The sequence below is a fragment of the Pituophis catenifer genome, unplaced genomic scaffold, assembly GCF_029215685.1.
Source record: "Pituophis catenifer annectens isolate HBS135680 unplaced genomic scaffold, rPitCat1.0.hap2 SCAF_3, whole genome shotgun sequence".
NCBI classification, from domain to species: domain Eukaryota; kingdom Metazoa; phylum Chordata; class Lepidosauria; order Squamata; family Colubridae; genus Pituophis; species Pituophis catenifer.
This window is the reverse complement of record NW_027256883.1, coordinates 164,684,924-164,711,283: the sequence shown is the minus strand read 5'-3', so window position 1 is coordinate 164,711,283 and position 26,360 is coordinate 164,684,924. Positions and strand designations below refer to the sequence as shown.

General features: G+C 36.8%; 1 protein-coding gene across 2 annotated transcripts; it reads right to left on the bottom strand.

Moving 5' to 3' along the window:
* Positions 1 to 685: 685 nt before the first annotated feature.
* Positions 686 to 21,194, bottom strand: MTCH1 (mitochondrial carrier 1). Of its 2 annotated transcripts, XM_070941469.1 has the most exons (12): positions 21,042 to 21,194; positions 19,286 to 19,370; positions 17,803 to 17,909; positions 16,071 to 16,148; positions 14,220 to 14,277; positions 11,870 to 11,921; positions 11,073 to 11,132; positions 9,134 to 9,227; positions 8,199 to 8,246; positions 6,869 to 6,936; positions 5,628 to 5,703; positions 686 to 3,680 (listed from the first exon to the last, which is right to left on the bottom strand). In XM_070941469.1, exons 1-12 carry the CDS (start codon positions 21,192 to 21,194, stop codon positions 3,609 to 3,611), a joined length of 951 nt encoding a protein of 316 aa, XP_070797570.1. In that variant the 3' UTR covers positions 686 to 3,608. The 2 variants fall into 2 exon arrangements, with proteins under 2 accessions (XP_070797570.1, XP_070797569.1); XM_070941468.1 differs by lacking the exon at positions 686 to 3,680 and having other exon boundaries at positions 5,538 to 5,703.
* Between the last annotated feature and the right edge of the window lie 5,166 nt (positions 21,195 to 26,360).

Here is a 26,360-nt window from a genome sequence, read left to right as displayed (position 1 = left end):
TAAACTGGTATCTTTAAAAGATAAATAGTTCATGTAGTTAGCTTTGACTCATATAAATATAACTCTACATCATGGGTGAGCTCAATTTGCACATTTTATGATTAACAACTTTGACAAAACTAAAAGCACGCTAAGAGATTTTTAAGATTAGATAAACCTTGACTTAAAATTTTGTCCAAAAATAGCATGGATAAGAATGAATAAAATAAGAACTAGGACCTACTAGTTCAATCCTTATTTTAAAAGAATATTGCAACCTAATCAAGATACCAAATATCATCATTCTCTTTAAAATAATCTACATTCTAGAAGTTACTTGCTAAAGAACTTCAGAAAAAATGTTGCCCTGTTACTTAGGGAAAAAAATGCCTTCAAAATTTCACTTTCTTGGCCTATATTCTGTATTCACTTATCTTTATCTTAAAACAATACCATCAGCTATGATATCTAATTCAGGACAAGAGACAAGAAACATTTTAAGATGGCTTGGATAGAGTGGAAAGCATTTTGCTCGCTTTTGGACAATATTATTCATTTGATTAGATCTGGATTTTATATTCTCCACTTGATATCAGAGGCAGAAGGAACTAGATTCAAATGTGCAAATTTTTCCTTGACTAGCTGTATTTATAGATAAAAATTACAAACCTACCTAGATTAACAAGTAATATTAACACAATTGAGATAATTTTCACATTTTATTTTTCAAATGTCAAATAAGGTTTAAATTAATTTACTTATTTATATTAACAAGCAATATTAAGTTGAGGTCATTTTCATACTTTATTTTTAAACAGATGTCAAGTAAGCTTTGAATTAATTTGCTGTAACTGTACATTTATGTTGACATAAACAACTTTAAAATTTTGGCAAAGATCAGAAGCCATGGAAGCACCTGCATTTCTAGAATCCATAAAAACCGTTCCCCACTTAATTGTGCCGAATGCTTACACAATATGTTTTTCAGATGTAATCTCCAAATCATCAGGACAAATATATCAGTTCAAAAGATCATGATGATAAAATAAAATTTCTGGGCCACTGTATTTGGAAGACAAATTTCATCCCTTTTAAAGAATTCCTACAACTTTTCTGAAGTGAGAGATTGTGAACATTTTTCTTTCTGGTTTAAAGGAAAAAACCAAGAAAAACAATGACAAAATAGACATACCATACTTCACTGTATGAAAGTTACAAAATTAATGCACTTGGCTCCTGACCCAGAAAGCACTTTTCCTGAAGCCAGCTCAGATCCATTTGGGAATTACTGAGTAATACATACACACATGCAGAAAACATAAAACCTATCACCAAAGTTAAGTGTGATGGAGTCACCGGCTCTATTTACAGCAACACTAAATGGAAACAAGACTTTCTTCTGTGTATAGATAAAGCTGGAATACAGCTTGCTAAACAGCATTTTCAGTATTAATATTGCACAGTGAATTAGTGTACTTCAGAATCCCAATGTTACATTTTCATTCTTTAGTCAAGCTTCCCGATGACCAACATCAATTGAGGTTCTTAATAATAGGACCAAAAAGACAAACCAGCATATTTCCCATATTCCCTTTGTGGTATCTTCTGCATGACTGCAATTTGAAAATAGCTTTTTCTTACCTTTGTGATATGCATGATTTAACTGTATAAAATTCAGAACTGAAGCCACATGAATTCTCACTTTCATTTACAGTACACAGTCTTCCTTTGGCTCTATTTAAGACTATTCACATGAGTAAGTAATTTGAATATGACAATTTGTCAGCAGGCAAGAATATTTAATTGATAAAAAAGATATTCCTTCACCAGAAATATAAATTTACTATGCTATTTGCAAAGCTGCTAAAAGTGGGACTCACATTAATTGACAGATCTCCTTGTAGCGAAAAGTAATATAATGAGTAATTTGATTGTAGGAATTGTAAGTAAGGCCAAGTTGTTTAAATATTAAACATTTAAATGTTTAAACATTAGGAAAAGCTCAGCAGTAAAAACTATCTGAACAGTGCAATCCTGTAGCGGTTTGTCCAAAAGTCATTCCAACTTAACTTAGTGAATTTTGAATCAGTAAACTTACAGTCTGAACTAAATACTAGAAAAGCTAACTATGATCTAATGAGTTAAGTGTTCACATTATAAATGCTGCTTAGCTGGAATAAGTTACCTGCAGGAGACATCCCTATCCAGCCAAGCATTTATTAAAAATAAAATCAGTAATGTAGTGCAACATTATTTCATATTTATACAACATGGAGAAATACTGCTCATGGTATTCAGCAAAGTCCTTTTCTTGGCTCTTACTACTTTACTTTGGTCAGAAATCACCCCCAAAATCCTGACTTATAGGTATGATAATTGTTATTGTCAGATGTATTGTATGTTATTTGCAGCTGTATTGAATCTTAATATCAAAAATCCTTCTGTCTGACATTTGGAATGTCTCTGTATGACATGAGAACTACCACAACTCAACTATCATACATACACAACATTTTCTTGTACTAAGGGCTCTGCAGCCCAGTTTTCATTATCACAGAATTCTTCCTAAATCACAACATACAGTATTTCTTGATTTACAAACATTCGTTTAGTGACTGTTCAAAGTTACAGCAGCACTGAAAAAGGTGTTATGACTGGTCCTCACACTTATAACTGTCACAGCATCCCATGGTCAGGTGATCAAAATTCAGAGACTTGGCAACCAGTTTTGGTATCATGTGATTGCCATGTGCAACCATCCCAGCTGGCTTCCAACAAGAAAAGTCAATAGGGAAAGCTGGATTTGTTTAACAACTGTATGATTCACTTAACAACCATGGCAAAAAGATCCTGGGCATGACTCAATTAATAACTTCCTTGCTTAGCAACGAAAATTCTAGTCTCAATTGTGGTCGAGAACTACCTGTATCAAGCTTAAAGTTGTAATCAATACTAAATAAAAAATAAAAATAAAAAAAAATCTGGATAGATCCATGTATATAATCCATTCTACCCTAGGATTTAAGGTCCCACTTAAGAAGTGCCTTTGTCAAATATTTAACTTAAAAAATAGATAATGCAAAATAAGCTGCCTAGAGATATTATAAAAACTAAACAATCAGGTTTATACACGTCATGATTAAAAAATTCACTATTAAGAGTTTTTGTGGTTTTGCTAAATGTTAGGAATGAAAGGTATTCCAACATCAGTTGAATTTAATATATAGACTAATAACATGGCAAAACCCAAAACTGATAAAGAGATAAAGTTTAAGCTGTTTTCTCTAATAGTACTAAAGGGGGGAATATGCATTCCATCTTAAATCTTATTTAAGGGAAAATATAAATCAGCTTCTTATATCCTGCAAAGCCATGACTATGCCTGAAAACCTGAAAAGTTATTATTTGGGCTGCCCCTTTGATCCAAGGCCTGACCAGCACTGTCCCCTTCGTTTGGCAGGCAAGATCTGGCCAGAAATATCTGAACTGTTTGTTGTCAAGCTTACTGAAATGAGCTGTTCTTACTGCTGAAAACCTTCCATTTTACAAATGAAAAAGAATGGTAAAAACAAACTGTTTTAGAGTCTCTTCTACAAGGATCTAAGTTTGCTTCTGTCTGCCAAATGAAATTAGTCAACGAAAAAAGTTGCTGGTGTAGATGCTCTTCGAAAAAGTAGACTGGAACCTCTGAAGAGCTGCCCCTGGAGAAAAGAGAGGAACATGTTATAGAAAATGGTTTAAGAGCTGTTGCAACTTCTTGCCAATCAACCAAGAATTGCAATAATCACAGGGACAGAGAGACCACAATACCTGGCAATGAAACTTCAGGCTCAGCGAGCATGGGAATATATATCTTTAAAAAGAATGCGGAGGGCTGGACAAAAAATGTAACTTTTTGAATATTGATGAAAGAAAGCAAATATAATGCTATTACAGGATGATGTCAGCCAGGGAAAAGAAATTGCCTAGAGACTCAATTCACATGATTCACAAATTTATTTTCAGTGGCAACCCCTGGTTCCACCTCCCCATCCCATTTTAGTGTTTGATTTGTTTCTTCTCTATTCCTAGTAGGATTTCAAATGGAAGCTTCCCAAAGCCTTCATGAGGGCATAATAATTCTCCACACTAGCTATTTAGAAGCTTTTAAGACACTCTTTATTTTCCTTTTAGGCAGCACGACAAAGACATTAAGTGAGCAAGGTTCAGTGACAAGGAATCAAAAACTCTTCGGTTCCGAACAGTGGTATTTAAAAGGTTTTATAGAAACTCAATTTAAAAAATATACAGCTTCTTTGTTATGAGAGCCAGAGAGCCACTAGAACGAGAGACTTCTCAAATGTACCACAGTGGGATTTTTTGGAAGATTTATATTGAATGTAAAATCAGTTTCAAGTTCTTGCTATGTCTGATGAATAGAAAACCTTGGACACTGATTGAGATACATTGTTAAAGTTTATTTTAAAAAGTGTCATTTTTTTGTTTTTCGAACAAATCTACTGTATCAATAAATGGTTACAAATTGATACGATTAACTTAGTTACAAACTAAGCAATAATGTGATACAGTTCTATAGGTTTTGTTATGCAAATATCACAGGCAACACAAAATCTGTTTTCACTTGCAAAAATCTATCCAAGATTACTAGACATGAAAATGAAACACTGTTCCTTCCAATGAACAACCTTAATTCTCAAATATTTCTATTTTTTCACCTCTGCACATGAATGAAGTTTGTATAAACTTTTGAGAGGAAAGAAGAATGAGATCTTATTGCATGGAGAACACTATCACAACACACAGAAAAATCATAGACTGATGCCCCTATTTAGACACAATATATAATTAGGGTATCTGTAAGCAAATGGGGGGGGGGGGAAGAATGAGCAGAATCCAAAGCCTGCAAGAATCAAGTTATCATCTGATAATATGTTCTGATGATGTTGTAATTCTATTTTTTTTAAAAGAAGTTAATAAAGGCATAGAATGTTCCTGTTTGTACATCTCAATATATGCTGAAAAACACCACTGAACTGACAATACTAACATTATAGAAAATAAAACATATGGATATAAAGACAAATGATAATGTCATGGTTTGGATTAAAATAAAGCAAGAGATATATATAATTAGAAAAATGCAACTAATGATCTCAAGTGTTAAAAGTACAAGGGTAGAAAGAAAACAGGAATCAATAAAAATTTTTGAAAATATTTTGATGCACAGATAAGTTTTTTAAAAAGTGTCTTGATTTTCAATAAAAAGTAGTGTTTTAATAAGAAACAAAGCAAAATTTAAAACTGGATTCCAACCATTCCTTGCCAAATTTCTAGTTGTGCCTTTTAGCAATACATGTCTAGGAAATCTCTACTTATATATATATATAACACATATAAAGAACCCATGTATTGTAAATTCCCTTCAGTGGGAAAAGACTGAAGGAGCTTTCAAAGACTAAAGGAAGAAAATGTAAAGATAAAAGATGAGGGAAGACAATCTTTTTCATAGTCAACGAAAGGGCCATTTTATCTGCTGCTTGATTTTATGTTCTTGTAATTCAGAATAATGTAAGAAATAGTAAAAAAGAAAGAAAGATGGAATTATTTACATGGGCCAGTATCGATTTCAGAGAAAGAATGATACTCACCTGAGCACTAAGGTGTCTCCAACAATGAATCCAAGAAGAAAACACAGGGGCATATGGAGGGAGCCCTGCAAGTAACCTACATAGCAGAGAAAGCTGTCACAGAGGAGAACACACACATGACCTAGTACTGAGACAGAGAAAGTAACCAGCAAGGCATATGTGGCAACAAGTATGTTTGCTAGAGAAAAAAAGCATGTTTTTACCTTAGAAAGTAACTGGCTTGTGTTTTTCCTAACATAAGATTATGATAAATGTTTCTATGATGTGCTGGATATGCCCATTTTCTGGATTAGGCAGAAATTTCAATTTTTAAAATCTTAGTCTGTACTTTATAATTTGCTCATACTGGATACGGTTGTCCCAAAGGAAGCAACTGGACTTTCTGTTTTTTCTTTGAAGACATTTCACTTTTCATCCAAGAAGCTTCTTTAGCTCTGACTGGATGGTGGGGCACCTTTGGGACAACCATGACCTGAATGACTGAGAATCTTCATAGACACTGGATATGGTTGCAGTTTATTATATACTGACCAAAGTTTAATATTGACTAATTTTAAGACTGACCTAAAATACTAAGTATTTTACATTGATCTGAAGCAGGCAGATGTATATCATGTAATTTTGAAATGTTACAGCTGGTTTTATAAGGCCTGTATATTCCCCTTTCTATTAATTTTCCCTATTTCTCTTTTCTTCTTTTTATTCTTCCCTTATCTTTTTTCTGACTGCACTTCTAAAATAAATTATAATAAAAAAGAAAGGAAGTTATCTGCAAAATATATTACTTGTGCATTCTATAGTTAGATATTGCACAAATTTATAGGATAAAAAATTCTTCAAGTTTTCTGTCATTTGATAATTGTCAATTTTTATAAACTTGAAACATACTTGCAAAGAATCTATATGCTTTATATTTATTAAACTAAAAATGGATGTGGTTGATAAAAATGTTTGCTCCAAACACAAACCAGACACATATACAACCAAACCAGTTATTTTCTTCCTTCATTGATTGCAAATCTATCCATATAAAATAAAGCCTATTCTCTCTCTCTCTCTCTTTTTTTTCTTTCTTAGTGTTCAAGTAGTGTTGGTTTTCTTTATGCATACAAGACTTAAAGTCTTTTATCTAGGAAATTGAGACTATTGAGTAATTCAGCCAAACAGGAAGCCCACTAAATTTTCACTGGAGAGATTAAGCTGTATTTGCTGGAGTGGGGGTGGGGATTAATATCACATACCCACAGTTGTTCACTGCCATGAGATCACCCACAAGAAGAAAAGGGTATGTCAACATGCTCACGGCAATCTGTAACAAAGAAATATCTGAGGCATTCTTTCTATTCTTCACAGTTAAGAAAAAAAAAAAGTAAATACTGTAGGTAAAGAAGGCTTTGTGCAAAAGAATTAGGAAAGGACCAGTTTACTATTTTTTTACCAGAATTGGGTTATATATTAGTACAGTAATATATATATAACCAACTTACTGGGCCACAGAAACAATTGTAAATAATAAAAAAGTCTGCACTTAAGAGAGTTCTCAGTACTTAGTATATTGCAGCTACACTTTTCTGTTGATATGTACATCTGGAAAACAGAATATATCTTCAGTTCCTATTAATTGCAGCAAAAGATTTTTCACTAACTGTTCTGAAAAGATATCATGATATTGCTTTTGTCTTATTCCCAGCCAACTGAGATGTAAACTGATATTGCCTTTACTTATAGTAGGGTTATAGTAGTGTATTCCATTTCTTTTATAAAGCCTGCGATACAAATGATCATTGCTCTCTCATTTATGATGTGATTTATGACGCAGGCAGGGTTGGGATCTGCCATCTCCAGACAGCTAGGACTTATAAGAGCAAGGAGAGAAGTATGCATGGGGAGCAGACTCATTTTCTACCGGAACTCCAATTACATGGAGCTGCTCCCCATCTGCTTGCTCAGCACTGGCATCTGATACCGGATAAATAGCAGGGGAGTGGGACAGAAGTCAATTTCTCCACTGTTAGATCTCCAATCACATGGAACTGAACCATCCAGCTAGAGACCTGAAAGGAAAAGGCTTGGCTCCTGTAACCATTTGTGTGTGATGAGACTTTCCGAGGTTGCTGAACTCACACAGATTGAAAAATTTTCAAGGCGCCTCAAGAGCTCAACACAATGGGTTAGGTTTTTTTTTACATATTACAATTATCAATTGACGAGGTATTTGTAATCTGTCTCATATCTAAACCTTCATCTGTGTAATCCACTTGTTTTCCTCTCGCTCTCTTTCCTCTCTCTCTTTCCTAACATCTCCTTTTATATTATATGTATATCAAATCACTCAAACATCTGAATAGTGAACCACAGCTCACAAAAGCTTATGCCTTTTAATAAAATCTGTTATTTGGAAAAGTGCTGCCAAGACTTCTGTTCCCCCCCCCCCCAATTCAGGGAGTGGAATTGTTTTTGGCCATGCTGGCTGGAAACTGACTCCCAAGATCAAGCCTGGGAGGAGAAACAAGAGCCATGAATCAGGAACATACAACTATACACATTACAAAAGGCACAAATCTTACATACCCCCATCACAAATTTAGTGTAGCTCCGAATGACAGAAGCTTGGTTGAACTGTAAGAAAAAACAACAATAATCCAAATCTAAAGTTTCTTGGGGACCAGGGCAACATACGTGTTAAATAAATACACTTGACAATAAACTCTTGCTAAGGCACATGCAAAGATCATGGCAGAAGCCTTAACACAACAGCAACCTCATCAGTAACTGACCCTCAGAAGGAGTGGCATCATTTTAGGCTCAAAAGAGGTGAGAAAAAAAAACAATGGAACTATAATTTTCTTAGGAAAAAATTCAGAAGATTAATTAGAAGACCCTACTCGACTATAATAAACTTTAGTAACACCAGACCAACTGTAATATTTGAATCTTATTAATAACCAGAAATACCAAATTTTATGATTAGTTAGGAAATAGCTTTCAATGTTCAATAGATTTTGTTTTTCCTTAGACTTAATTTACTTTCTATAAAAAAAGACAGTGAGTGAATATGGGAAAACTGTCGGCATAAAACAAAACAAAACAAAACAAAACAAAACAAAACAAAACAAAACAAAACAAAACAAAACAAAACAAAACAAAACAAAAAACTGACCAGAAGGAAATGATTGTTGTACAATAATACTTAAGCTTGTGAAATTCTGGTTTCTTCCAATCCATTTTCTTGCTCGACATTATCATGAATTATTTATTAGATTTATATCCCTTTCTCCCAGGCTTGTATGAAAGTCTACCTGGGGATGTCTATTTATCCTTCCAACCACCACACATATGAGGTAGATTGGACTGAAGATATACAACTGGTTCAAAATGAATTTTCATGGCTGAGTATGAACGTGCACATTAGCTGGGAGTAGCCTGAGGTTTTACCCACTACACCGCACTGGATCTTTGGGGAAGAAATTTTAGAGTCCAATAAGATTAGGAAGGTCATCACTCACATTGTCATCCACAGCATAAGTGTTGATAAAATGAGCCAGAAGGTTGCAACACCACAGAAAAATAAGATCACCTAGGACATGAGGAACTAAACCTCTGAGGGAAAAGAAAAGAATACGAGAAAATATTAAATAAAAACACTCTTAAATTAACCTCATACAATTTAGAGAATAACAGCAAAGTCTGTAAAGATTATACATATGAAATTTGTATTTGGAATACAAAAACCCTAGAGAGATTGTTTGGAACTTAGAGACTAAATCAAGTCCTAAGGCATGTGGTAAGAAAATGAAAGATACAAGATCTTAGAACTTCATCAATGCTCTAATGCACAGGGAGGAAAGAAAAGGAAGAATGAACCCAGGCCAAATGTTAATGCACAGAGAACAAAGAAATCTGATACACAGCAACATGCCTTGGAAAACTAATCATAAATATGAATATTAATTCAGTAGTAGTAACTAATTTTGAGCATGCAGAAAGCAATGAGGATGAGTGAGAGCCATTTAGTATTGTATCTATATCTATAGGATAATAGTCATTAACTATGCATGTGCCTATGTTTAACTGCAACAAAAACATTTTATTAACTCAACCATCGAAGAGTTCATACTGACTGGAAGTCATATTCTTGCTACAGCCTACTCTATTTTCTAATTAACTGCTAATACTAATACTAATACTAATACTAATACTAATACCATATACTTTAGATGTTACCCCTTTGTTGGCTACTCTGTGCCAGGCAGGATACAGTGGATGAAAAGACCCTTTTTAATCCTGGAAGTTAGCTTTCAGGCATGCAAACTGTTCGCTGGTTAAAATTGCCATGTTCCTGAGTGTTTACATCCTCTCAAAAGATTTTCCAAAGGTGATAATGTTATAGGAAATGAATAGAAGGGGGATTATTAAGTAAGTGAGCAATAGCAATGTCATCTTTCAATATTGTAATTCCTTATAAATTAAATATCTAATATTTGTCTTGGTTCTACATACTGTTTTGTTCTGGTTTCATTTGAGTTTTGGAGGAAGGCTACCAGTGTGCCATTTAAAAATCTCTCAGTCCAAACTAAGTTGCTCATTTCTGTTTGCAAGATTTTGGAAGTGATTTGCATTATTTCCTTCCAAGGACTGAGCGAGAACGTGATTAGCTCAAGGCCACCCAGCTGGCTTTGTGCCTAAGGCAGGACCTTGTGGTCTCCTGCATTCCAGCCTTGTGCCATAAGCAACAATCTGGATTTCTCACTTCATTTTATAAAGTACCCATACAATATTTTAACATTTTTTTGCTGTTAGAGAGGATTTGAACCATTCAGAAAAGTTAAAGTAGAAACTCTTTAAGATTTTTTTTAGAATCTTGGGAAAAGCCAATCATATGAGATGCCAATCTAAACCAGTGACCAGGAAATGTATAGGCTGATCGTATTCCTAATTTAATACAGTGATGTCTATTTTCCAATTCAAAATAACTTTACTGCTTTATTCTATATATCATTAAGTTAAATTTAGCACTGATTAAAATGTAGGTGCTGAAACAGATTAATAATTTCCTAGTTTGAATCAGTTCTAATAATTCACTGTGCTTAAACAGGTCTTGCAATTCTTCAAAAATGTATCTAGGAACTTTATGAAGGGAAAAGTTCCAAGTCCAATTGTTTTATGAGAGATTGTTATTTTTATGTGGAACATGAATTGTGACTGACCATGGGAGACAATAAATTGTCAAGTATTATCTCTTTTATATAATGCCAGAAGGCATTAGCACATGTAATACACGTTTAATAAACAATTCTGAACTTTGAACCGAATTATAACACTTAAGGAAAGCTGATTGTTCTGAACAAGAGCTGATTCTTCTCAGTGGTGTGAGAATTGATCCTCAACAACACAGCAAGTTCAGGCTTAATTAAATTTGCTGGCAATTGGAATAGACTTACTTACACAAAGAATCCCAAGAGTCCTTCTTCTTTCCAAATTGTCTTGACTGAACTAAATATATTGCTGTTGACAAAGGAAAACCATTAGATCTGGGCCGAAGTGCTCTCTCACACCTTTTCATCCTAAAGTAAAGTATACTGCATTGCTGGCAGTATACTTCAACAACAGGAAAAGAAACATATATTTCTTAGAAATAATTATTGATATTTATCAAACATTTTATTACCACTGGCCAGTGCAATACCCTTGTTATTATTCTCAGATTAAGGATAGTTTAGGCATCCTCAAACTACGGCCCACGGGCCGGATATGGCCTGCCAATGCAAAGTATCCGGCCCATGGAGTGGTGTGATTAAGCCCTGCCCCTTGCCCTGGGCCTTATCTTCCAGCAAGCCAGCTGGAAGGCCAGCTGAGGGGTGCTTTTCAAGGCACCGGCGCAGCCTTGAAAAACAGCTCTGGGCTTGTAAAGTACTGCTTTAAATTAAAAGTCTTTTTCACAGCCATGTGAACCAGGGCCGGTGTTTGAATAGGGGAAGGGGGTGGTGTAGCCTTGAAAAGCTGCTCTGGGCTTGTAATGTATGCTTTAAATTAAAAGTCTTTGAAAATAATTTAAACAGTTTAGGAAGGAGAAAGGCAAAAAAATGGACTGTTAACTTGGCCACCCCCATCCAATCACATGACCACCTAGCCACGCCCACCCAGCCAGTCTGCCCGCCCCCCAACAGTCTGAGGGACTGGGAATTGGCCCCCTGTTTAAAAAGTTTGAGGACCCCTGCTATAGAATGTTAAAAAGATCTCACCTGTACTTAACTTCTCGTCCTACGAACTGGACCATACAGCGCATAGATATTACTTCAAAAGAAAAAACAAGAGATAAGAATATAGAAGTAGTTCACTTACATATTTTTATACTGAGAAAATATGTCAAAATTGAAGATATTTTCATAATAGCAAAAGGAGTTTCAACTGAAATATTCTACAGGCGTCTGGAATTCAGAATTCTCTTCCTACAGTGATCTATCAGATGAAACCTAAAACAATTATCCGCAAAAAGTAATAACAATGGCTTGTATTCCTAGTGACCTGGAATTTAGAGCCTTACTTATTTTGATATTAAATATATAATATTTATAAATATGAAGATGACTCTGAATTTAAGAGGACATTTTGCCACAGGAAAAGTAGATAGGAACAAAATATATACCAACCGACAAAAATCCTGTGATGTGCCTAACTTTTCCATTTTGTCAATCTAGAATTGTCAATTCCAGCTGAAGCCAGTCTGAAAATGCCTCTTCAGGAAATGTGTGCCAATAAAATACTTTTGTGCACATATTGTATACTAGTATATATATGAGCCTGATAGGAACCATACTCCAATATAGGCCAGAGCCCAAAGAAACAAAATTTAATAACTTATTATAGCATTGTCTGTAAAGCAGGACACCCAATTATAAAATCCGTAAGTTCCCCACTGCATATAAAACTATTATACACTCAAACTCCATTCACAAACACACACTTGCAAACTCACACACCTCCTTACTTCTAGTAAAAACTGCAAAACAGGGGGATATGAAGAAGAAGTGAAGGGGAATAGCACCAGGAAGGTGGAAGTTAAGTGGACAGAGTAGGGAAGAAGAGAAGACAAAGTTTTAAAAACAAATATATTGGGCAAAAAAAATCTTTTTGCAAGGTCAGACTAATCTTCCGACTAATTTTCAAGGCATATATATTTTTCGAAAGAAACATCTAGCTATTTGTATGTCCTGCCAATTCCTTTGTTTTCAATAGATCATCAGTTCTACTCAGTTACAATTGATTAATGTGGTGGGGTGGGTGCTTATTAGGTAAATATGGTAATATATGGACAACGTAACCAAAGGTGTGCAAAAGCTTCTCAGAGCAAAAGATTCTGTTGCCGACACACCTTGTTTTGACTTCATCAGAAGTGATCCCAACTCAAAATAGATAATTTGTATAAGATGACTTTTTAACACATGAAAATCTTCTCAAAAGTCGGGGGTCGTCTTATACGCTGGGTGTCGTTCTCCTGTAACCAGGCAGACCAGCCCGAAAGGCTCTGACAAGCCAAGCTCTGACCATCCCAGCTGAGTTGCTAAGTTTTCCCCCTTCAGCTTGCTTACCTTAGCTGCTAGTCGCAACGCTTGCCTTGCTTCGCTTGCCTGAATCCATTCCATCAGCAAGCAACTCCCTGCCTGCAATCAAGCAGGCAGGAGTTGTGGACTTCAACTCCCAGAATTCCTCAGCCAGCAAAGCAAAGCTGTCTGAGGAATTCTGGGAGTTGAAGTCTACAAGTGTTAAAGTTGCCAAGGTTGGAGACCCCTGTTCTATTAGGTAAGTTTTTTTCCCCTTTGGGAGCTTTAAAAAAAATAGTTAATTGGGTTTTTTTTTAGTTGTTCTTTTTTAGACCTAGCCATTTAAAGTTTAGGAAGTTTTAAATTTAGCTTTCATATATATAATAATATATATATTATTATATATATATAAATAATAATATTTGTGCAGCTTTCTGAGATTTAGTGTGTTTCTGTAGTGTTTCACTCTAACTACACAAACACACAAAATCTCACAAAGCTGTATGTGGAATTTTGCGTGTGTAAAGTGTGAAAATTGGGTTTTTGGGCTTTTTGTGGCTGTGTGAGGTTCCTGCTTGTTGCAGGGGCCATTTTGGGTCTAGCACAGCTGCTTTTACATTGTGGGTGAGCCAGTTGATGTTTTTTAATTTTTATTTGGTGTGTGTTGGAAGAGGGGTAGTCTTATATGGCGAGTATAGCCCAAACCCTATATTTTAACAGGAAAAGTCGGGGGTCGTCTTATACGCCCAGTCGTCTTATACGCCAGAAAATATGGTAAATCCATGTCATGTCCAAATCTTTTACTATATGCTGAAGTTGAATATAATGTTTCAGGTTGAAACATTTTGCACAACACTATCCATGACAGATAACCACCGATTCTAGCTCAGAATCAACTGAAAATTGGTCATAGTAAAGTGAGATAATGTGCTTATCTTATGTAAATAAAATAAATTTGAAGTATAAATTTTATAATTTTATATGGAAAAATACCACAAAATGAATGTTTAAGTGGAGATGGGACTTGACAAGAGCAGATTCCATAACTCACCATGAAGTGGATGAGAAATAATTCGGGATACACATTGCATCGTCATCTCATGGCAAGTCTGATAAAATATCAAAATAGAGCACTTTTTTATCTTAAGCAAATCATCTCACAAAAAGTACACCCTAATGGGAAACTTCTTGTTTTAAGTATCTTAATTTCCTTATTTGAAAAAAGTATTTGCTGGATTACACGGAATATAGTAATATAGTTTCTATGCTACTCTAAGTCATTCTCTATGATTTACACTATTGCTCTAAAGGACTGTCATACACTGTATATTATTCAGATACAGGTAGTCCTTGAGTTACGATGGTAACCAGGACCAGAATTTACATTGCTAAGCAATATGGTCAGAAAGCTTGATGTCACATGATGCTTAGTGCCATTGCTTTGTAAACACAATCCCAGCACTTCCTTTTGCTGTCATTAACCAAATTCCACCAATCGTTAGTGGAGGACCCATTTCAATCCAAGCCATTCCTAGCTTGGTCCCTCCTAGCCCTGAGCCTCTGTTCTTCCAAGATAAGGGACTGCATACCTTTCAACTCCCTTCAACTGTCCATTATGTCCCTTTGGCCACTCTGCACCCTGTCTCCTGGGATGGCAAATAGTCCTAGAACTGCACAGCTCAGGAGCTTCTTGGCACACCATGGCTCTAGGGATGCAAGAAGCCTCTGAACTGCAATGCGGTGCAAAGCTGCAGCTGCCCCAGCTTGGCCCAGCAATACAGTGCAAAGCTATAGCTGCCCAGGAAGCCCCAGCTGCCCCAGCAGTGCAATGCAAAACCCCAGCGGCCCCAAAAAATCCCAGCCCAGTCCCAGCTGGCCTTGACTTCCTGCACTCTGAGGTCTCTGCTGCTCTGCACTCCCCCACCAGGTGTCTGCCATTGCCAACCCAGTATGCCTGGCCTGGCTCTTTGTGAGGCAGGTAATGGCCACGTGAGCCCTTTTTATCCAGGTTTCATACAAGGAAATGGCTGCACATGACCTTGGGAAGAAAGCCTTATGCAGCCAGAAGCTGCCTCACAAAGGGCCAGGCTGGGAGTGCTTGGGTTAGCAGCAGGAGTAGCAAGACAGAGGTCAGCTGGGCAGTGGAGCACAGGATGGCTGGGGCTGCTGAGTATAGGGGCCAAAAGGGCACACATGGGGGAGGGAAAACAAGTGGGTGAGGGGAATGATAGCATCCCTGTAGTGGTGAGTGAGAATGTGCTGCCAAGTGCCTGAATTTTGATCACACGCTAGGAGTAGCATTGCAATGGCGGTAATCTTGGGGACTGAGCATAAGTACTATTTATTCAGCCCCGTAATTTTGAATGGTCATTAAATGAATGATCATAACTTCAGGACTACCTGTAAAAAGAGGCTGAAAAGATGACAAAGAGAACCCCAAAGTACCCATGCAACAAACACACGATGGGGTAAGTTGAAAGAGGAAAAAAGAAATCAAGCTATGTAAGTTTGAGAAATACTTCAGTTTTACTCTGTGTATTACAGAGTATTACAGTGTTAGTTCATTTTTAAACCTCCTGAATGCTAAAAGATTGGCCTCACTTTTAGTAGTCTCAAGATTATATCTATTAAAAATAATTAGAGGAAAACATGTTAACATTTTAGTGTTTAATATTAGAATAGATTAGTAGGAGAAATCTTAGCATCCTTAAGTTTACACTATTTATGTAATCTTTCCCACCTCACAAGGCTCTGAGGCATTTTTTCAAATTGGGGTTAATCACACTGGAAAAGAGAAGATTTGGGGATTCAACATTCATATCAATCTTAATTATTCTTTGAAATATATAATCTTTTCAAATACAAAATATTTAAGCAATGAAAATTTGCTTTAAAGTTCCACCTCTTTTGTCACTTTCCTGAGAGATGTCTTCATATCATCCTTATTGGAAACATGCTCCATATCTTCTAGAGGGAAGGCCTGAGGTGTAAGAGAGAAAGTAAATTAATACTCATAGAGACCTGATTATGATAAACAAACGGTATTTGACATATTTTCTAACAGTGATACCCCCATGATTTTGATAGAGGACAGGTTATCGCATCTGTACTTATCCTCCAAGGAATTGGAGTGTGCATGGGGTGATTATTTTACTATACCTTCATTGTATTTTGTTGTAACTAGTACCTGGACTAATGCGATAATCGAATATACAGAAAGCCCTCAACTTATGACCTCAATTGGGACTGGAATCTCAGACATTGAGTGAGGCAGTTTTTAAGCGAGGTGTCTATATGACCACTTTATTTAATTATCACAATCCTGGTTCTCCCAGATGCATTTTTAAGCAATCACACTGGTTGTTAAGCAGACAGATTGAAAGAGTTGCCTTCCAAAAGAGAATCTTCAGAATTCAAGCTTTGTTTCTGGAGCCCATTGCAGTATTTCCCCTTCCCTCCATGTAAGGAAGGGAACTAGTGTGTGGGTTGCAGAAAAAAAAAACCTTAGATTCCAAAAATCTAAAGTTCATTTCTTCAGCCCACCATAGGATTTCTTCTCCCCTCCAAGCACTCTTTCTGAGGCCACTGTACTTTCAAACGTCTGTTAAATGACCAGTTGTAAGTCAAAGACTAGGAATATGGAGTGAAGACTAACCCAGAGACTCATTTAATTTTGCTTTCCCTTCCACACACCCACACACCTCAACTTTTCTTTTTTTGAGTCATAGCACTGCTGCATTAATATAGTAATGGAAACACAGATTTCTGCCTATTCTGAAAATGTTCAGCTCTAAAGCATGCTGGTTTCTCTTGTTCATGGTAACAGCATGGTTACATAAGCCTACACTTTGGTTGAAGAAAGATGAAAGAAATTCTCTTCCAAGCAATGGACACAATGGAGGGAAATGATAATCTGCATAGTTGAATGAGACAGTGCTGAGGTTTTGGAGCTTTGCAAGCAGGCATGGATGGTGGCCAACTTGTCTTGGCAAGAGACAGACCAACCCATCTCCCATACTTAATGAGGATGTGTCATTAAAGATTAGGAAAGTGAAATTAGTAATCCCACTGTCAAAGACAGGCCAAGGATATACAAACTAAGAGGCCTTCACAGGAAATAAAAGATTACTAAGAAAGGATGAGCACTTTATTATTCCTGCAAGGTTGAATACTTTCTGATAGTCCTAAAGCAACTTGATGGTGCCTTAATAAGAAATATGGTCCAGGAAGGCCATCACTATGCAACTGTGGCATAAAATTCTGTACAACTCAGGAAATAGTTCACACTATTTTTTAAAAAAATCCAATATATTTTGAGGGGTTCCTCTATGAGGTCAGTTACTGTCATTGCTTTTCAAGTTCAACACCTCAGGTTCTAACAAATATTTCACTATTACTGGTTGGAAGAAATAGCTTTATTGTACAACAAGAAGGGCTGTTGCCATTGTTGCCACCGCTGCTGCTGTTTTTGAATTTGAATCCCTTCCAAAGTCCAACTAGGCCAATGCAGAAGCTGAGACTTCACAGCTGAGCTGTGCGAAAGTGTTGGCCTGGACATTTATTACACAATTTGGCCTCACAAGTAGCCTTTTCAGCACAAAGAGATTAGAGAACAAATATGTGACATACTGTACCTTCTTCACTTGTTCTCGGTTTATGGTAGATAAAACACTAGAGATGATACGAGGAGAAAGACCACGGAAAAGACCCATTTTCCCATCCACTTCCACAATGTGCCTGGCTAGAAATAAATTACATTGAAGTTACTTCATCATGATTCTGCAAAATCCCTAACATTCAGTTGACTGGATATCTACATATAATAATTCACGTTAGGATTTAAACTATCCACTGACACTAAGATGGTAAAAATTGTGAGAAAACCTTGTATTTTCAACTATTCTTTCAACTGTGATCTTAAGAATTACATTGGATTTTATAGTGCTAGGATAGAGTATGAAGATTCCTTTAACTCGTGCTTAGCTATGTTGCTTCCTTCCACCCAAAAGGCTTTAGATTATTATCTGCAAAATTTTTGAAAGGAATTTTATAGAGTTTAAGGTACTATAAACTTCAGATAGCTGGAGAGAAAAGAAAAATGCCCTAATATGTTATAATACTGCAATTGCAGTATTATAACATATACTGCTTGCAGTATATGCTTGCAAATATACTGACTCTAAATTTAGCTAACGAAAGTAAATTTTGTTCCCTAAATATGCCTTTTATGTTTATAGGAGAAACTGTTTCATTAAAACAAGTCTACAAAATGATTATAAAATAGTATTAAGAGTTCAATCATGTAGTCAGCAAGCAAAAAAACCCCTGTATTACCAAAGAATCCTAATTATGAGCTACATAACTATATAAAGTTTTATACTGTATATCAACAGCAAATACTAATAAATGCAAATTATTAGTTTTTTTAAAAAAATGTGTTTTTTTCTGTTATTGTACTTGTCATATACGTGCCCCCCATTTTTAAATGAGATCCCATCTCTTCCAAAATAGATTGCTAATCAATATCAATCGGCAAATGCCGATGAATATGATAAAAAGAAGTTAGCTGAATCCTCAATAGCTGTAATTATTATTGAAACAAAATCTTTTTATAGAAAAGGACTTTTAATGAAGGGATTTTTTAATCTTTTATGATTAAAAAATGCTCATATATTTAAATTTGTTTGCCTACTCAAAAAGAAAAAAAGCTAAATAGAAATATAAAGTTTTTAATGGCTTACTCATCACTAGATTTTTTTTACATATTAAGGATCAAATTGTGAGTTTTGCTCTAAGCACAAAGTCTTCTAAATCAAGAAGAACCAAATATTTTATATTATATTGCTTTTGCATGTCAAATAACTCTTAGCATTATAAACAAAACATTTCCCTAAGTATGTTATACATCTAAACAATAATAACAAAATCTGATTTCTATTTAGAAGCAAGTCCGATTTCATTCAGTGGATACGTAGAATTGCAGAAAAGTATACTCAGCAATTATATTAAAAGGAAGACATCTGAATTAGCAATGTATTAATATTTTTTATTCATTATCTGAGTTGGTTACATTATTCTCATTAGATCTATAGGCAAATTTAATCAGGACATGCTCACCATACGTAAAAAATCCAGGAAGGTAAAATACTTTCCTCCCCAGTAAATTTCTCCCAACAGTTGGAGGTAGAGGCTCATGCCCAACCTAAAAAAAGAGGAATTGGAAAAAGTAACACCGGTTTCTTACAAATATCTCCACCCTAGTGAACTTTATCCATAGCTTTATAGCTCAGATAGGGGCCACTCCTTGTTGCTCTCAACCCCTATTCTATTCACTTCTTTCTTTTTTTATTTCAATCACTGTTGACTCCTAGTGACTGTGTGGACTAATCCCTGTAGTTTTCTTGCAAGATTTTCAGAAGTGGTTTTACCATGGCCATCTTCCCAGGGATGAGAGTGACTGACTGACCCAAAGTCATCCAATTAGATTCATGTCTAGGGCAGGGATAGAACTCATGCTCTAAAAGTTCCTAGCCTGGTGTGCATGCATATATGCACACACGTGTGCACATACACACTTTATTTATAGGCGCAAAGCACCGGTACTTCTTTAGTAGGTTTTTTTTTTTTTTTTTTTTTGCTAAGTGAAGTCTAAACACTTTGGCAAAAAATACCAGACACATTCTAGTTCTCTCCTTTCCATTGAATTAATTTTTTTCTGAACCAAAACACATTATTAAATATGATTGAGAAGAGTCACCAGTAGAAAAGAACCTTCTCTACCGTTCCATAGGCAGGGGTGCTTATTGCTATTATCTCCTTGTTATTTTATTTATTTATTTAATATAATTTGTATGCCGCCCTATCTCTGTAGGACTCAGGGCGGCTCACAACAAATAAAAACAAACCCAATAAAACATAAAATAAATAAATATGCATACATAAAATACATAAATGTATAAATATATAATTTAAACATATATTAAAACCCATTAAAATAATCAAAAACCCCCTCAGTCCAGGCTGAGTGATGTGAACAGCCATGTTTTAAATTCGCAGCGGAAGGTACGAAGGTCAGGAGCTTGTTATTTGAAGCACTTAATCAAAAGCAAAGAGCCTTGGTAGTACAGTGGTCTAAGGCATCCTGTTATTAAGCTGGTTATTAAGACCAGCTGCCTGCAATTACTGCAGGTTCGAATCTCGCCAAGGCTCAAGGTTGACTCAGCCTTCCATCCTTTCTAAGGTAGGTAAATTGAGGACCCAGTTGTGGGGGCAATAAGCTGACTTTGTATAAATATACAAAAGGATGAAGGCTATTGCTTTGCGCATTGTAAGCCGCCCTGAGTCTCCGGAGAAAGGCAGCATATAAATCAAATTAAAAAAAAAAAAGGATCACACCACTGCTTGGAAGGAAAGCCAGCAGTAAATCTTAGGGGCTCTTAGAGGTGGCAATAAAACATCAGAAGAAAGCCATGGTGAAACGACTTCACATCCTTAACCCACCCACACCAAATTACAGTAACAGATCTGTTAGGATCTATTAATCCTCCCCAGAAGCCCACCCATCTTAAAGCTGCCAAGTTGTTTTGTCTTTTTTAAAGCCTTTTTAGAAGCAGCTAGTCTAAGGAGCCAAATTCCTTTATGATGTCTGTGCAAGCACCAAAGAGGAGCTGTAGGGAAACCGGCATCTCTTTCGCGAAGACAGCCCTTCATCAGACCCTAGGAGCAAAAAGCGAAGCCCCCACCAAGAACTGCCTTCGTGGGGCGTCCCGCACTTCCACGGTCGCCTCTCACCTATTAAAGCTGCTAGTCCACAGGTCCCCAAACACAAGACATCTCCGAAACCTGCATTGGAGGTTTGGTCCCCAAGCCTCACCTGCACCAGAAGCTTCACGTAGAGCAGCGGGTGGCTGAGGACCGTGAAACCAGCGCTCAGGGCCACGAAAAGAGCGTCGGCGCCTTCTGCCGGACCGGGTCCCATTCTCGGTCCGGCGGGAGTAATCCCAGGACTCACAGGGATGTCAGCCATTCCCCCCCCCCCCCGCCCGCATCCAACCAGGAAGAGCTCTTCCGCGATCACATGACCAAACGCTTCTGCGTCATCACAGCCTTCGAAGCCAAACGCCCAATCGCAAGGAGCAGCTGGCTTGGCCAGCCTCCCACATAGAGATAAAACGCATCTAGAAAGGCGAAGGGCAAAATCAGAACACGAAACGAGAGTACGACTGTCGCGTTTCCCTCCTATTGCAGAGAGAGAAGGGAAAGATTGTGCTTCTGGTCTCGCAGGAGCGAGGCCGATTACGGGATCTTTCTGCTATATTGATTCAATTGAAAAGGAAAAGTAATCTGATTCTTCTCTTATCCTTCCCCACAGACCCCGCCCCTGGGCGGATGGCGAACTCTCCATAGCAAAAAGAAAAAGGGGGAAAAATTCCCTGCAGTGTCTGTATTTTCGCGCGCCTGTCCTCAGAGGGCAGCATCAAAGAAAGGAATTGGTATCTTCTTATATATTTGACTTGCAGTTGGCCTTAGTGTTTCGGCGAGCATTTATTTTATTTTATTTTTGCAAGAAAGTGATTTTTTTTTCCCATGCAGACCTCCTTTGCAGACCGAAGCCACATAGCAACGTCGAATGATTGGCGTGGCGCTCCAGATCCCCCGTGCTAAATTCCCCTTCGGTTGTCCCACAGGTGCTTTTCTTCTATTCAGGAGGCAACTGGACTCTTGTTTTTTTTTTCTTTGAAGACGTTTCGCTTCTCATCCAAGAAGCTTCCTCGGCTCTGATTGGATGGTGGAGAATGGAAGGATTTATATTCCTTGCAGACAGCTGATCATTTGCATTCTTTTTAGAAGATCGTTGAGACTACTTCTTGGATGAGAAGTGAAACGTCTTCAAAATAAAAAAAAAACACACACAAAAACCCCAAACAGTCCAGTTGCCTCCTCATAAAGCACCTTTGGAACAACCATGATCTGGAATGGCTGAGAATCTCCATTGACATTGCCCTTTGGTTGTGACAAAATCCAGTCTCACAACTTGACCTCGGTCCCTCGTTTCGCACAAGCTGGGGACACTGGCTGATCTCGGTCAAGGACTGGCTGGAGGGAGAGCCTGCTTCCACTGGAGTGGAGACATAAAACTCACACGTCCGTTATAAAGAAGAAGCCGAGGAAGAAACTATACTGCTCAAAAAAATAAAGGGAACACAAGCAGAAGACATCCGAGATCTGAATGAATGAAATAGCCTTATTAAATACTTTGTTCGTTACATACAGTAGTTTTGTGTTCCCTTTAGTTGTTTGAACACTGTATAGAACAAAGTATTTAATAAGGCTATTTCATTCATTCAGATCTCGGATGTCTTCTGCTTGTGTTCCCTTTATTTTTTTGAGCAGCGTATTTCTTGCCTGGATAATGGTTCGAAGCGATCAGCCGGACGTTTGAATGCGTTTTACCTTGTTGTGTTCATTGGCTCTGAACACTTGAACCGAAGTTCTTCGCTGCGACGCTCGGAAGAGCTCCTGTTGCCCCGCCTGAAAAATCTCTGAAACTTTAGCCGCCTGGTGGTCTTTCGAATAACTCAGCTAAATATGAACTGAGGGATCCTTGGTGTTCTCTGAGTTTGCTTGTTTTCTTGCAAAAGTTATTACCCTAAGACAGATACCAAGTTCATTACTTCACCCTTCAGACTCTTCAGACTCAACGCAGCCAATCCAGATGGATATAATTATATTGTCGATGGTATCAAAACTTGCGAAGAGGTCAAGAAGAGCCAGCAAGGATATATTACCCCCACTATGCTTCTACCAGAGATCATCCAAAAACATGTCCAATACCATTTCTGTCCCATGCCCAGGTCTGAATTCTGACTAAGAGAATCATATGATCTGCTGCTTCTTCCAGGGTCCACTGAAGCCACCTCATGGCCACCTTTTTCACAACCTTCTCTAAAAAAGAAGAATGGATACTGGATGAAAATTGTCCACTATGGTGTGATCTACCAATTGCTTCTTGAGGAGGGAGCAAACAAATGTCATTACTTATTATTATGGGAGATGTTATTATTACATTGTTACTATGCTGCTAATCATAGCCCTCTCATGATTTCAGCACACAGATGATGAATAACTCTCATACAAACACTGTTATGCTGTCATCTTGCCCCTTTTGTGGTGAAATGTAACATTTCTTCTATAATATATCTGGTGTCATTACTCTCTCTTGAAAGCATGTCATTAACAGCTCACAGCTTACACAGTAACAATGTATCCCTGTCCTAACAATATTTCAAACAAGAATCTTAAATCTAGAACTAATGGGAAGATGTCAAAAAACATCACGGTCTCTATATTGTTAAATATAATCACTTTTCACAGATGTCCTTTCACGGATCAGTCTGGGGTGTCTAGATCAAAGATTAACATTTTGACATACCGTCTTAATACTTTAAAACATTAATTCTTACATTTTTTTTGCTCTGCAGACTCCTTCCCACTTTTAAAAATTATTGAAGATCCTAAAAAAGCTTTTGTCTGTATATTAAAAATGTATTAAAAAGTAAAACTGATGCATTCGTAGAATATTTATTGAATTATGTAAAAGTAACACTATTAAACCCACTAGCTATTTATAGCTCAGGGTTGAAATGAGGGGTCCTTGGTGCAGCCCAGAGTTTGAAAGATTTAAATTTTCATGTATCAAATCAAGATAGAGACAATGGTAAGTGAACAGAAAAGTTAAATACATTATAATTAATACAAAATATATTTTGTGAAGCTCTGCATTTTGATCCTTTCACTTACAGTTTTGCCCTCAGTACTTCCTCAAAAGCTTCCTGTTTATAGGATGTAATTTACAAGAAGCTTTTCTTGTCTCCCAGAGAAAGAGACAATTTGTCGATTGTTCACTTGGTCCTATCAGTTTTTTTAATGCAGCTATTTCTCAGAAAAGTTCCAAGAGACCATAAAGAAGAATAAAGATGATGGAGGAGAAACAGAAGCTTCCAGAAACCTCAGTGGTCAATCTGGTGCATATATTTGAAAACTTCAGGTACAAGGGATTTTGGGAGCTGTTGTAATATCATGGTTGAAGACCAGATGAACAAGAAAGCTCAAATAGTGGAAGATTGAAATATAGAATTCATTATATTACCGCTTAGGAGAAAATGCTTTGAAGTCAGAGAATTGTGGCTACACAAAGGTAGCTTTCCTCTTTGGAAAAGTGATAAGGACTATTTTTTCCTTGGTGCGTTAAACCTTGGAGTATAGACCTGCATAGAAGTTATTTAATTACTTGGGTATTTGACTATAATAAAGGTTTGATGTGAATGTTATTTAAATTAGGTTAGAGTCAAGAAGTTTGCTTCCCTGCTATGAAATGGTATATTCAATGTATTTAATTTTTTAAGGTGTGGTTTCCAAATCTGTCCTAAATGTTCTGCTGCCTTATAATAGAACATGATATTTGGAAACTCTGTTTCTCCTACTTGATGCTGAGATACTTTTATTTTTTGGCTAACTAGAATTTGCCATGGAATTAGCTGGATTTAGTCCTTTTATTCAGATATATTGTCCAGATTCTTTAAATATTCAGAAGAAAGAGAAAGAGAAAAGAGGTTCAGGAACAACAACTGTAATGCTGTGCAGGAAGAATGGGATAGCAAACTTAATTCCTTTGCTACCATCTACTGGTTGCCTGGAGTTTTGTAGATTAGATCTGGTATCCAGGTCAAATAGATTTTTGAAATTTTATTATATGATTTAGGAGTTCCCATTTTTATGAATCTTGTTTGGCTAATCTGCAACCCTCTGAGTACAGTTCTCTTGTTGATTGTGAACTGTGGTTTGCTCTTTAAAATGAAACTTTGGTAAAAGGAAATAATTATTGACTTTGGGAAGAGTTGAGGAAGCTTAAGTACGTTATGAAGATTGTGAAACAGAAAAGAGGATGTAGTCCTTGGGAGTACCACTCAGTTTGGAAAAAGAAATGCAGCTTTATTTTTGCATAGGCTGATCTTATCTATAAGAGACAGAAACAGAAAATCTGATGACTACATAGAAAGGAAGAAAGAGAGCAGAGTGCACTTCTGAGGATCCTCCATTCCATATCTATTTTTTCATATTGTAAGGTAGCATTGAGAATTGGTTAGATTCATTTTTATGATATTTAGCTACATTCCTTCATTTATTCAGAAGTAAGTCACAGTAAATGGCATCAAGTAGAATGTAGTTCTAAACTGGAAAATGCCTCACTAAACTTGATGAGACTTAGTTTTGTGTAGAGAGTATAGTACTTTATACTAAGGTAAAGATTTTTGGAATTAAAAATCAATATTATTAACTGCAACAATGACATAATTTCAAATAGAGCTATTTATGAAATTACAAATAGAAAAAGTGATATTAAATGTTCTACATGTTACCTTCATTTAAATGATATCACATGCATTGTACCTGCTACAATGCATGTGGACAATATTACAATTGTTTATATTTTACTTTTCAGCATAGAATCCTATCGGAGCGTATCAGTAATAATGACAAATTTCCATATTATGCCCTGCATATTTTGCCTTAGAGATCCATCTGTAATCTATCTCAGGGCATAGCAATTTTTTCAGGTGTTGGGTATTACTGTAATTAATGGAGGTTTGCTGGGTGACTTTGGGTCAGTCACCCTCTCCCAGCCCATCCTTCACAAAATTGTGGGGGGGAAAGGAAGGAAGTGGTGCTATATATTAAATTTTGAATTCCTGAACCAAAATCTAGAGATAATCAGATTTACTGTAAACATGTTTATATATTTCTCCTCTCATTATGGCTCCCATGTTATAATGTGTTAGGCAAGATTATTGAAGAGATTGAGAAAGATCAATTTACTTATAATGTTCTACAGCAGGGGTGTCAAACTCAATTTCATTGAGGGCCGCATCAGGATTGTGATGAGGTCAGTGTTTAACATCTGGGGGCCAGGGGTGTATGTGGCCGGGGGGGGGGGCATGGCCAGCTCGATGTCACTCATGTTGGGGTGCCTGTGGTGGCCCGAGTGCTCTGCCAGTGAAAAGGAGCGGCCCTCCCAAACTGTTTTCACTGGCAGAGGGTTACAGGAGACTGTCACAGTTGAAAACGAAGCTCCCAAGCCCCGTTTTCACTGGCAGAGGCACCGTGGGCCGGTCCTTCGCTATTCCCAAGATGG